The 14609-nt window shown below is 38.6% G+C and overlaps 1 protein-coding gene across 2 annotated transcripts in view; it reads left to right on the top strand.

Moving 5' to 3' along the window:
- Nucleotides 1-14609, top strand: part of LOC120634824 (nephrin) — a 391882-nt gene that overhangs the window by 327548 nt on the left and 49725 nt on the right. For both annotated transcript variants that reach the window (XM_039905648.1, XM_039905647.1), the window contains exons 10-11: nucleotides 1223-1390; nucleotides 2704-2835. In XM_039905648.1, the coding sequence (XP_039761582.1) occupies nucleotides 1223-1390; nucleotides 2704-2835 (300 nt within the window). The remainder of the gene's footprint in view (nucleotides 1-1222; nucleotides 1391-2703; nucleotides 2836-14609) is intronic.

Below are 14609 nucleotides of genomic sequence, written 5' to 3'. Positions count from 1 at the left end.
TTGGGAATTTATAATTTCTGAAATTTCCCTGGTCTGATCTGGTGGGAGGCTTTGAGCGTGGCTAGGTACCACCCTACCGACAATGACGTGCCGCTAAGCGATTTAGTATTCCGGTGCGATGTCGCGTAGAAACCTATTAGGTGTATAAATAGCATACTCCCTAACAGGTTAGCCTGCTACCACTGAATCATCACTTACCACCAGGTGAGATTGCAGTCAAGGGCTAACTGAACAGAATTCAAAAAAAAAGATTCGACCGTGTAGTTTTAAATATCATTTAGTGTGGCGTTAACAATGGGCTTTGATATCAACTAACTTCTGAAGGCCTTGTAACAAAGATCTTATCTCTTATTTTCGGGGAGTTCTGATAAGTGGTGATAGCGCAGTGGGTACGACTTCGACTTCACTATCGAAGGCGCCGAGTTCGAACCCAGCACACGCACCTCTAACTTTTCTAAGTTATGTAGTTTTGTGTGTTTTAAGTAATTAAAATATCACTTGCTTCAACCGTGAAAGAAAACATCGGGGGAAACCTGCATGCCTGAGAGTTCTACATAATATTCTCAAAGGTGTGTGGAGTCCACCAATCCGCACTGGGCCAGCATGGTGGACTACAACCTAAACCCCTTCTCATTGTGGGAGGAGACCCGGGCCCCGTAGGCGGTAATGATGAAAAAGATAATAATATTGGAAGAAGAAATAAACTGTAGTGCAGTTTACTAGGCTGCGTAAAATGAGTAATTAATTTAAGGTACCTATATTAAATTATATAACAAATTCAAAAGATCCATAAGGTGTCTTTCAATATTTTCAAACTTTATATGAAACGTAAGCTTATAGGAAATATCCTCTAATAAAGGATAGGAAATATCCTCTCCTTGCTGTAACTGTAGCTAAATATTAATCGACTATGAGATGGTGATAACAAATAAAAACTATGTTAAAAGGCTACGTTTGTTGTGGGCTTTAAAACTTTAAACCAGGGCGCGTTTGGAACCCTCCTAGCTTTAGTTTTAAGTTAACGAATGTAGTTATAACCACCACCTAACATTAGTGTATCAACGCTTCATATAATAAGGTCTATATTAATAAAACATTTTTAAATATGAACCTAAATTTGATTTCTAGGGCCATTGATAAGATTTCCAAGTGCTTAGTAAAGGTTTAACATCCCTCGAAGCACTAATTAATGGATAGTAATAAAATTAATCTTGTTTTTCAGTTGCCCCATCTCACGTCACAATCTCCGGACCCTCGGAGGCTCGTGTGGGAGATCCAGTGCCTCTTAGCTGCAGCACAGCACCTTCGAACCCAGCTGCAGATATCAAGTGGCTGGTACTAGGAAAACATCATCGAGACGCCAGCAACAGAACCGTTATATCACCTGAAGGTAACTTTTGAGTTGTTTTTTGAATTCGAACTTAGAGAAGTTCATTGTGATTTGAAACATCTATAAGTGCTATTATTATATTTGTAGGATCGGGCGGATTTTGACTTGATCCGTCCGACATCATTTGGGCAATTTTCAGGTATCGTGCAATAAGAACACCTTTAGATTTGACTCGCTTTGTTCGAACACTGAATTTAACTTCTTACACTAGTTTTAACTAATATCGTAATAGCAAACTTTTAAAATAATAAACACTAAGAGAAACGTAGGACAGTTCCGTGACGTCTTTCTGCCTTGCGACCCCACTAATTAATAATCCCAATCAAGTCAGTAGACCCCATCACGACTCTGTCGAAGCGCGCCAAAACTGTTGATGCATGCTAGCCGCTAGCTGGCGCGTTTGCGTTTCATTTAGTGTCCGTACTCATTTCCGGCTGCGACATATTTATAAAACAAACAATGTATGAAGTTCATAAGTCAATCAAATCTTTATTCTCCTATAGCCTTCAATGAAGAAAGATTGGCTATTTTCTGGGATAACATTTTTGTAGCTGTGATGCTGGAGACAGGTGTTCTGTGGATTTAACTCGGACCCAATGGCAAAAATGAACGTGTTCTTCGATGCGTGATATTTATAAAACAAATAATCTGTGACGTTCATAAATGCTGTACGTAAAGCCTCAACTGAATTAAGATATTTTGATTAATTGATTGATTAGTGGACAAGTAAACAGTGGTTATATTTGGGGGATAACATTTTTGTCTCTTGCCTATGTTAGCTGTGATGCTGGAGAAAGGTGTTCTTTGAATTTAATTTGGGCCCAATGGCTTTGGGCAAAAGTCGTTAAGTCTAAAAAAAACGTTAAGTCTGAAAAAAAATCAATAAGTCTACTACACAGTGTTTATTTTATCGTCGAACATCGATTGACCCTTTTATCCAACTGATCTACAGTATATCTAAGAAATATTAAATAGAATCGAAATTGACTAGTGCTAAAAAAACTCAAACATCAATTTTTCAAAGAAAAAATATTGAGCGAGATTATTTAGTTTTGTGTTAGAAGCTTAAATTCCTAGATCTAGGTTGTTCAAATGAAATATTATTGATTTTTTTTGCTGCAACGATAAAATACGAAATAAAAAATAACCAGGCGTCAGGAATCACCCAGGTTCACGCAGAAACTATTAGGTTTCGGTTTCACAGATAAGTCTCAGAGACAGTACATAATGTACCTCTATAGCCTGTGAAGTCTTATGTTGGTTTTCATTAACACGTTGTATAATAAAATATTAAATTTTACAATTCCCCACAGGTGGGTGGATAACGACGTCCAACATCACAGTGGTGGTGGAACCCAACCGTCGCTCCATCGTTGTTGTCTGCCACGGCATCAACGCCCAGCTCACTGAGAACGTGGTTGCCACTCACACAATCAACGTGCTTTGTAAGTACTTCTTATTAACTATAGTTCAGACAAATCTTACACTTTAAATATTACTGACAGTGTCGAGCTTCTAAGTTTCAATATATCGTCCAACCTCAACTTCGGAAGATACATCGAATCCAAGGCAAAAACAGCTGGCAAGAAACTTGGCATCCTCAATAAGGTCAAGCGGTACTTCACGCCTGGACAGCTTCTCGCCTTGTACCAAGTTCAGGTTCGATCGTGCATGGTGGTGCATGGAGTACTACACCCATTTATGGGATGGCTCTGCCAAGTATCAGCTTGATGCCTTAGATTCAGTGGATCGCCGTGCTAGAAGGCTCATCGATGATCTAGCCAATAAAAAACTTTAGAGTTTGGAGCATTGTCGCATGGCCTACCTTTCGGTATTCTATAAGATATATTTCGGAGAGTGTGCTAAGAACTGTTTGCTCTAGTTCCCCCCTCACCTTTTTACCATCGAACTGCTAGGCACCGTAAGGATCTGCATCCCTACGTGGTTGATATACCGCGGACGCGTACGAAGCGCTTTGCATCTTCGTTTCTGATTCGCACCGCAGGGATCTGGAATGCCATTCCAGCTTCCATTTTTCCCAGTACCTTCAAATCAAGAGTGAATAGATATCACACGTGAGAAGGCACATGTGGCTACCACCTACGACGTTCAGGTCGACGGACATAGGGAGCGCTTTGTACGCCGTGTTCCTTGCATGCTTATCGAAGTATTAAGTATATTATTTTCCTTATCCCTAGATTGCCTGGCAGAGATCGCTACGCAGCGTTCTATCTTTTATAATATCGGTGTTCCGGTCTAAAGGGCATGTTAAGTTTATATATCCATCGTACAACTCTCTTTTCAGCATAAACTTAATAATTTAATGAATTAATCTACTTTTTTTGTACATCAACAAAGTACGTACAAACTAAAAAATTATAGTTTCATAGCGATTTCTTCCAGGCAACCAAAGGCGAATAGAAGCACATACATAGTTTCTATATCAGCAGTTTTGCCCTACAACCTATGCTGCGGTATAAAAGACGTTAAGACACCCGAGCGAAGCTGGGGCGACTCAGCTAGTTAGCTATACTTTAGAGTGGGGTAAATTCCAGTCACGCGCTTTAAAATCCACAAGCGTTGCGCCATGTGCCGCTAATTTACGGGCCCCGTCGATATTGACGTTATATATGTCACGGACCTGTCCGCTGGACCGTAATAAACTGAAGCTGTAGTCGTTTAATGACTACATTATTGACCGTGACTTTGCGTGTTGTAGGTACCATCCTATTTTACATTTTAGATGTACAACGTGTAACCGAATTAAGATAAACCGTTGAAGGTTGCATAAGTATATTTCGTAAGAAGTCATCCCATAAAAATTATTTAATCAAAATAGTCCTTAGTTTAAACTAGATGGCGCCACTCGTTCATTGTCTCGCGCTATCGTTGTTCGTTGTTCGCGCTATCGTTATCGTACGTTTTAACGGACCTATCACCATTTATTGATTGCTACCTCTGACAGTTTTTTTTTGTACGGGCAATAAGTGCTACTTAATAGATTAACAATAATTGTAACTGTTAAATAGTGTACGTTGCGGCAGGCGGACCCCCCTTGTCGTGAACGGACCGTTAACAGAGATAAACAAGCACTAATATGCTGTGTTATATACCCCCTTAGACTACGTGTTTCCTTTGACATTTGCTGTTTTCCGCCTACCCACAACTACAATTTTTATTTTACCACACAAACTCGACGGCCGACTGGCGCAGTGGGCAGCGACCCTGCTTTCTGAGTCCAAAGCCGTGGGTTCGATTCCCACTACTAGAAAATGTTTGTGTGATGAACATGAATGTTTTTCAGTGTCTGGGTGTTTATCTGTATATTATAAGTATTTCTTATGTATTTTCTTTAAAAAAAATATTCATCAATCATCGTAGTACTCATAACACAAGCTACGCTTACTTTGGGGCTAGATGGCGATGAGTGTATTGTCGTAGAAAAGAAAAAACATTCTAAGTTTTTACTTATGACAACCCTGTTAAAGATGTGGTAATGGGTAAGAACTTCCGAAGGCAAGTTACCTTAGTGCGCGTGTTAAATGGCCTTTTTCACTAAACCTAGGCAAAATCCTAAATGGCTAATGATTAAGGCGATGTCTATAGAAACAGAACGTTTCACCAACTCATAGTGATAACTATTGGTGAACAGTGGATGTATGCCTAGGAGTCTCCTTAACTTATTTATGCATTTACTTGTTATTCGTAAGTGATAGCGTCACTTATAAGCTAGGTGTGTCAATTATAACCACAAAAAAAATTATATCCATGGACACAGTGCGGCATTTTGTACGACGTGTGCAAAATGGCGTGTGGGAACTCTAAGCGAATTCACGTTCCGGTATTATGCTGAGTAGAAACCGATTAGGATAACTGCCATACTCCCTAAAAGGTTAGCCCGCTACCATCTTAGACTGCATCATCACTTACCAAAAGCGCAAAAATATCGTCAATCGACTATAAAGTCAAGGTCAAAGTCAAATTCAAAAATATCTTTATTCAAGTAGGCCCATGGGTGGTAATTTTGATGTGTACATTAGATGAGAATTACACGGTAGTGAGATGATGGCGATAACCATATTCGTTAACTTAAAACTAAAGCTACGAGGATTCCAAACGCGTGCTGGTTCAAGAAGAAGCTCAGAACAAACTTAGCCGGGTGTTTTAATTTTTTGTTATCACCATCTCACATTGTTATTTAAAATTATTAGTAGAGCAACCTGGTTAGAGCAATAATTCACAGTTTAGTTTTTTTATCGTTTACGTAGTCCTTTATACTATAACAGGACTTTTCTATAAGCTTACGTTTAATACAAACTTTGACCTTTTTAAGAAACATCTCCAAGATTCCAATGGGTAGTTTATTGCAAAATTGTATGCAATATACAGCATTATACTTGCATAAACGAAATGTATTTATTGACTCTACGCTTGCGAAGTCGGATTTTTTCAGTACGCACCCAAAGGGCGAACAAACAAAAGTTCTTCATCTTCAAATTCGCCAGTTGCCGTGCAAATATATTTTTTCCCCCAAAAAATCTCCTTTCCAATCACGTTCAGCGCTGCGCACACTGGGAAAGTAAACAAGGGAAAATGCTAAAACAAAGATGTATAAAGGTATAACGAGACTAACACAGCTTTCAAATTCAAACTCGAATTCAAAATTCAATAATTTCAAGAGGCTTACTTTATAAGCACTTTTGAAACGTCAAGTATGTCTGTTTGTAGTGACTCTACCACCGGTTCGGAAAGCAGATTTTACCGAGAAGAGCCGCCAAGAAACTCAGTAGTTGCTCTTTTCTAACATCAGTATATTTTGTATATTGTAAATACTAATAAGTAAATACTCCATACAAAGAGTACTTTGTATGGAGTATTTATTTATTATATATATTGAGAAAAAATAATTCAATACAATTAACAAAATAGTATACGCAGCATATAAGCGTCCGCTGGGCTTAGGCCACTTGTCTCATAGCTGAGACGCTTGTAGAGCATAAACCCGCCACGCTGCTCGCTAATGCGGGTTGGTGGGCTTTAGCGTCTATTAAAATAAATTTAATAAATATATAATAAATAAACTCCGACAATACACACAACGCCATCTAGCCTCGTAAGCGTAGCTTTTGTTATGGGTACTAAAATGACTGAGGAATAATTTTAAGAATAATATACATAAATACTTATAAAATACAGATAAACACCCAAAAACTGTTAACGTTCATCGGAGAAACATTTTCCAGTTGTGGGAATCGAACCAACGGCCTTGGACTTAGAAAGCAGGGTGGCTAACACTGCGCCAATCGGCCGTCAAGTTACCACAATTAAGTGATAATAACCGGCTTTACAGCCTCCGTGCTCTCCGAGGCACGGGGACTGACACTTGAACTTCCGAACTCCGTGCTGATACCGAAAATTCTTTAATAGAAAATACATAATACTAGCGGTGATAGCCCAGTGGGTAGGACTTCGACTTCACTTTCGGGGGGGCGGGTTCGAATCTCACGCACATCTAACCTTTCTAAGTTATGTGCGTTTCAAGCAATTAAAATATCACTCGCTTCAACGGTATAGAAAACATCGTGAGGAACCTGATTACCTGAGAGTTTCTCGATAATGTTCTCAAAGGTGTGTGAATTCCACCAATCCGCAATGTGCCAGCGTGGTGGACTACGGCCTTAACCCCCTGTCATTGTAGGAGGAGAACCGTACCCTTTAGTCTTCCTGCAAAGAGTAGATATGATGATGATTATATAATACTAAAAAAATCTACAAGCATCTAATTTCCCCGCCATCTAATAAAATAACACGAAGTAAATCTCGCTACGTAAGATGACCGCGAGCCAAGTTCACATTAACAGAGCCCAGCACGTGACTCGCCGCCCAATGCGGCGTAAACGTTATATGAGCTAGCCCAAAGTTAACATGGAGTCTATACGACGATTTCGCTGAAATACCCGCTGTATTTTGTGCTAAGTTTGCTATTATAATACATCTCAAAAATGTATTGCCTTGTACTCGTAGTTATTTATGCAACTGTTTTATAATAACACTAGTTATGTCCTTTATCTCCGACAATATTTATCAGATCTCCATAAAAATTAGACAATGCATGCTTGATAGTATACACTTTCAAATAAAAAAACAATTATCAAAATCGGTTCAAATTTAACGGAGCTTTGAAGTAAAATTCATAAAAATTATCATCCCGTTTCCCAAAGGAAACTTACTGTTTAGCGGGATAAAAAGTATCCTATATGTTGACCCGGAATATCAGCTACCACTATACCAAATTGTGTTTAAATCCGTTCAGTAGTTTACACGTGACGCTCGGACAGACAGACAGACAGACAAAAATAAATAAAAATCTGTTTTGGACTAAGTATCGATTATAAAAAATCCCTCGGTCATATATTATATGTACAGAAATCTTCCAGTTAGAGTTTTATAAGTATAGATGTGTTAAAACACGAATGTGGGTTAAGTACATGAGTGCTTTAATACCTGATTATCAACAGTTGCATGTAATACTTTATTAACACCCATAATGTGAATCCTTTATACAATATTTTAAACCAGTAAGCCAGTAAGCTAACATTGAAACAGCCAGTCATATTAAACTCGCGGCGCCGTTCTGTCACTGAAACGCGCTTATCTGACAATGCTATTTTTTTGAAACTGATACAGATGTTCTTATTTTGAAGCGGTGATAGCGCTTTCGGTATTAGCTCTACTTAACTTTCAGGGGGCCGAGTTTGAATCCTAGCACGCAGTTCTAACTTTTCTAAGTAATGTTTTAAGTAATTAAAATATCACTTGCTTCAACGGTGAAGGAAAACATCGTGAAGTAACCTGCATGCCTGAGAGTTCGCCATAATGTTCTCAAAGGTGTGTGGAGTCCACCAATACGCACTAGACTACGGCCTTAACCCCTTCTCATTGTGGGAGACAGAACATAATGCACCTCTAAATCCTGTGAAGCAAAATTACGGTTTTCATTTACACGTTGTATACTTGCATGAACTTCTGTGATGCCATGTTCGGACGGCCGATTGGCGCAGTTTGCAGCGACCCTGCTTTCTGATTCCAAGGCCATGGGTTCGATGGCCACAACTGGAAAATATTTGTTGCATGTTTTTTTATCATTGTCTGGGTGTTTATATGTATATTATAAGTATTTTATACCCATCTCAGTACCCATAACACAAGCTACGCTTACTTTGGGGCTAGATGGCGATGTGTGCGTTGTCGTAGTATATAAGTTATTTCTTTATTTATGACCCATTGCAAACGAGGCTTAACGATCGATCCGGAGCCAACAATTAAAAATACTTTTTTAAGAAAAAATACTACGTCTATATATTGCTCTGTCGCTGAGACAAAGAAAAACAAAGGGACAGGAAACACAGGCATTGTAACAGTATCATAGATTAATAATTTAAATAAAAACAGGATGAAATATTCGACTAAAATTAGTTTTTAACCGACACAAAGCTAGACTAAAACTATTTTTTGTTTTAAACTAAGAGAGCGCATAAACAACCGCGCCGGACATCCGGTCCGAATTATCATATTTCCTGCAGTTTTCCAACATGGCGTCCGAACGTGGGTTTGACGTATTTTAAAGTGCTATTTCCAGTTCCGGTGAGCCTTCGAATAAATATGGCATCTATTTTATTATTACTTAATCTATGTACATTTTTAATCGAGCATGATTTTTTTAAATAAATTGAGTGCCCAATTTATCTTTAAAATTATAAAACTTCACTAGGTAGACGTCCATAGAGTAATAAATATTACGTACTGGAAAATAACGAATGAAACTCTGATTATTTGACGGCCGATTGGCGCAGTGGGCAGCAACCGTGCTTTCTGAATCCAAGGCCGTGGGTTCGATTCCCACAACTGGAAAATGTTTGTGTGATGAGCATGATGTTTTTCAGTTTATATGTATATTATAATTATTTATGTATGTTATTCATAAAAATATTCATCAGTCACCTTAGTACCCATAGCTACGCTTACTTTGGGGCTAGATGGCGATGTGTGTATTGTCGTAGTATATTTATTTATTTATTATAAAGCAAGTGACAATACTTAGTAAAGAGAAAGAGGTTCTTTTTTTTAATTTCTCAAAAAACATCCATTTAAATAATTTTCCAAAGGCGTTTGAAGTCTACCAATCCGCACTTGGCCAGCTTGGTGGAAGACGGCCTAAACCCTGCTCTTTCTGAGCGGAGACCCGTGCCCTGCAGTCATCATCATCATCATCACATACACACAGTACCGGCCCACTATAGAGCACGGGTCCCCTCCCAAAATGAGGAGGGGCTAAGGCCCCGGTCCACCGAAACGGATAGGTACACTTTACACGCCATTGAGAACTATTTAAAAGGTTCTTTTAGTGGGAATTACAAATAATCCTGTTTATTTTAACACCTATAAAAAACTATGAAAATTAAGCCTAATTTTCTATACTCCGCGAAAAGCAGGAGAATCTGTATGGTACAATTTATAATTTCTTTAATCCTTATATTCCACACCAAACCGATCTTCGGCAATGTACCCTCCACGCAAGTTTCGCTCCGCAACCGGAGCATAATTGTTAAGTAACAATTATTCATTGTAAAGTCAACATCTACTGAGGATGCTACACCATACAGATTCTCCTGCTTGTATAGAAAATTAGGCTTAATTTCTATGATATATCATGTAAAAAATATATGACGTTTAGAGTCGTCAGCACATTCTGTAGAGCAGTGCAAAAACGACTTGAGGATGTACCATAAGTAAATGTGCGAGCTCAGTAGATTAAAATGCACACAAAATAATTTCTCCCAAGCTACACAGTAATTTTCTGGCGTAGCTTCTATTTCCTACTGTGCTACCTAAACAGTAATTTTCCGGCGTACATTATAAGCGCCACTTCCGGTGTGCAAGGATATTAAACCGCGGAGGCTACTTAGTTTACATCACTCTTATTTATACTCTGTTAAATTCACTTAGCAGATATTATCTAGGCTAAAGCAATATTATCTTCTTAGACCGGCAGGGTGATGACGTATCTCGCAACAGCAATGCGACAGGCGTAAATCTTGCAATCACTGCTGTCAAACGTCACTTTTGTTTATTTATTGTATGGAAAAGTGACGTTTGACAGCAGTGATTGCAAGATTTACGCCTGTCGCATTGCTATCGCGAGATACGTAATAACCCTGAGGGGCGTTTCGAACCCTCGTAGCTTTGGTTTTAAGTTTACGAATGTGGTCATTGCCATCCTCTCACTACCGTGTATTTCTCATGTACGCATCAAAAGTGCCACCTACGGGCCTACTTGAATAAAGATACTTTTGACTTTGACTTTGCAATAGTTGAAAAGATACAACGCTATACGTTTGAGAGAGAAAAAGGTTTCAGTTTTATTTATTCTAAACGATTTTAACTCTACAGTTTAATAGATATCTGTATAGTTCATGAAAGAAGTGGTGGTAGCTCAGTGATTAGGACTTCGGTTTCACTTTCGGGTTGCCCAGTTCGAATAAGAACGCACCTCTAACATTTCTAAGTTATGTGCGTTTTAAGTAATAAAAATATCACTCGCTATAACGGTGAAGGAAAATATCGTGAGGAAAACTGCATGCCAGAGAGTTCTCCACAATACGTTCTCAAAGGTGTCTGAAGTCTGCCGAACCGCACTTGGCCAATCAGAGAGAAGACGTGATCTACCCAGCGTGTGGTGGTTAGAGGCAAACCCTCCCGTATCGAGAGCTCTTTAATCCAGCAACGTACTGCTGAAGGCTTTCGGTGAAGAATTCTGTATAAGCGCTCATAAGCCTGTTACAAGATGAAATAAAACACTTTTATGAAATTTTATTCATTATACAAGGAAGGAAGCGTGTAGGTACATAATTAAGACATGAAAAGCCTTTGATCTTATGCTTTACCAGCGTTTAAGCGTTCTGCAAACGCAAACTTGTTATCTTGGTTGTCATTAATCATATTTTTGGGGTGTGGTACGAAATATAAGTGAAAGCGGAATGGTAACGTTTGATTTCGGGCGCGTTGTGATGATCTTCCTTGAGCATTGGTAAACGATGCGCTCCTATAAGTCCGCCGTCCCTTTTTTCTCTGGTCTGATGGCTAGTTACCGTAGAGACGTGCGGCCTAACGATTTAATGCTTAACCGATGCCGTGTAGAAACCATAGAGTTTCGGTTTTAATATTCTTAGAAACGCTTTATTAAATAGACTAAAAAAAAGACAATTATCAAAAACACGTATTAAATCAATGATAACAAATTATTCAAAATAACAAATAATATGACAAAATAAAAGGGCGGAGGCACAATGTTGCACGTTCGACGACTGACAAGCAAATGACCGTTGTAAACTGCCTTTTATAGCGAGCGCGCCTGCCTTGTTGCTTGGCGAAACTTTGTTTCTAACAATATAATAAGTAGATAGTATCATCGTCTTAAATTGCCACCAACCAGTGTCTCAATACGTAAGCAAGGCGAAAGTTCTTTGCACTTGGTACGAATTCTATTCGAGCGAGAGTAACAAAATTTCGTATAAACAATTAATCTATCGCAAAGATTGTAATGTGCTAATCCTAACTACGTGCGCACTGCACTTAACAAGTGGTTTATGCGCATTATTCAACAGGTACGCTTGCACTCACTATTATACATTCGGCATTTCAACTAATCGCGCACGTGTGACCTTTGTTTTCGTGGGCGAATCCTCTATGATATTATGCAATACGGGGAAGCACGGAGGTTATGTCGGACTCGTATCAACTAAAACCCCACGGTGTTGCAACCAGTCTTGCTGGCTGGGCCACGGGATATCAGAGAGAGTCACACATCCGCCATTAAAGTGTGACTTGCACCAATCCCATTAGGCATGAGCCAGCAAAAAGAAGCATTCAGAATGGAATAGATCGGAAACATGTGTTTTAATACAAGAAGCATTTCGCTCGGTTTCCAACGTCTATGTTTTATTGATGACCAGTACATTACGTGTATCCGAATAACTTGCTTGAAAGCACTACGTTAACCTTCCTGACGCAGTCGTAAGAGGGGTGCGTCTCATGTGGGGGGTCACGAGTTCTACGGCAGGGAAAATTTAGGAATCTGTAAATTCTGAATTTTCTCTGGTCCGTTCTGGTGGGAGGTTTCGCCAAGCGCCTGCTAGGACTATAGTATGATAATTCCCGCGTTGGTTTAGTGGTAATTATATGTTACAGTAATTTTATAAAGTGGGTACATAATTAAACTTTTGAAGGCCAGTTAATTATTAAATTTATTACGATTTTAACAAATTAATATTTAATTAAAATATAGGTTTGAATAAATAATTAAAATTATATTGGATTCACAGGCAATGTTCAGGACATTGTACCTACCGGTGGGTATTTTGATATATGCATTTATATCGAAATACCCACCGGTAGGTACAATGCGTTTTAGGTACACTTCAGTCCAGTCCTGTCTTATTCTTTATCACATATTTGAATACAGATAATGAGGGTTCGATCCCACGGTCGGGGCAATGTATTGGGTTTTTCTATTAAGAAATTTTTAATAGCCGTCCGCCGCCTGTTCCTCGGAGACCACGTTAAACTCCTCATTGTGAGGAGGTGAGACGTGACATGTAGTGGGTCGGTTATGGGTTAATATGATGATGGTGATATTATATGTCAATGATACAGGAACTCGTTGTGAAGTACCGGAAGAACTCCTTAACCAATAACGCCGCGGCAACATTTAAAATGTAGCAGATTTCATTTCTTGCTTTGAATTTGTTTAACACAAAACACAAATTCATCATCGTCGAAATAATGTCATCAGGTTAGAAATTCGACATTGAATACTAACCTTGGTTTAATACCATTAGTCATATAGGTACTAAGACAAGTGGAATCGACTTTATCGATTCACCGATCCCATTTGATGCCAATCCAAACATCGCTTGACTTCCAAATGAGCTGAAAACGGACGCTTGGTGAAAAAGAGCGCAAACGACGTTAGGGTTGCCACAATAGTTGAGCAATTAATTCGGGCGCCGTCCGCATGCTCATTAATGTAATGAGCGGGACGTGCCCGGCCGTGGCAACCCTAGGTTTGTTACCCAGTCGACACTACAACTATATTTATAGCATCGTCCTAACAATATACTGTTTTCTGTATTTGTTTTGGAAGAAAGAAATCGCTATGAAGCGATAAGGCCGCCAAATTGTATACGTTGTTTTGTTATACTTTTTTTTTTTTATGCGTATATTCATTCATTCATTAATTCAATAGAACTAATATCATAATTATACCTACTCCTTAATTATTACCTACTACTGAACACTATTTCTTTTTCTCACAGCAAGGGGAATTAAAAATTAAAATAAATATATTACGACATTACTGTCGTCCACATCGCCATCTAGCCCAAAAGTAAGTAAGTTAACTGATGAATAATTTTTTGAATAATATACATAAATGCTTATAGTTTATAGAGTATATATATGACACTGAAAAACATTCATGTTCATCACACAAGCGTTTTCCAGTTGTGGGAATCGAACCCACGGGCATTGGACTCAGAAATCAGGGTCACTGCCCACTGCTCCAATCGTAGTCGTTAGGCACTCCACGCGGTAGGTGGGCTTTGTCGATTACTATCCCAAGTTCATAATTACTTCAGGGCTAAATATGAATTTTACATCGGGGTACTTATTATTTTACCTGAAATTTGCGAGAAATATCAATTTACCATTCACAAAATTAAAGACATGATGGCAATCCGAAGCAAACTTTAGTTAATTTCATTATCCACCAATCTAAGAGGGCGCTTACTTCTATCACTTATAGCATTATTATTTTTTGGGAACTGTAATCCTTATTTTAGGTACGAAAGGTATATAACACACAAAATTCACGTTTTTTCTAAAAAAAAGACATTAATTTCCAACTTTTTATTATTTGTTGGTATATAACGGTAATAGAAATACACATGTGAAAAATTCAATTCTCTACCTATTACGTTCTGATTACGGTTCACAACCCGCTGACCGACGGACTGCAAAGGGTTTGTGATTGGAAACCCTTCTTTGGTTACGGAACCCTTAAAATAATATCTTCTACTTTCGAGTAGCCACCTATATTACATTATACGCAAAGTTTAAGAAGCAATAAAGGACCTATTAAACACGGTCGAACGGAGAACCG

The sequence above is a fragment of the Pararge aegeria genome, chromosome 25 (assembly GCF_905163445.1).
Source record: "Pararge aegeria chromosome 25, ilParAegt1.1, whole genome shotgun sequence".
Classification (NCBI taxonomy): Eukaryota; Metazoa; Arthropoda; class Insecta; order Lepidoptera; family Nymphalidae; genus Pararge; species Pararge aegeria.
The sequence above is the reverse complement of the archived record's forward strand: the minus strand, read 5'-3'. Positions and strand labels throughout refer to the sequence as shown.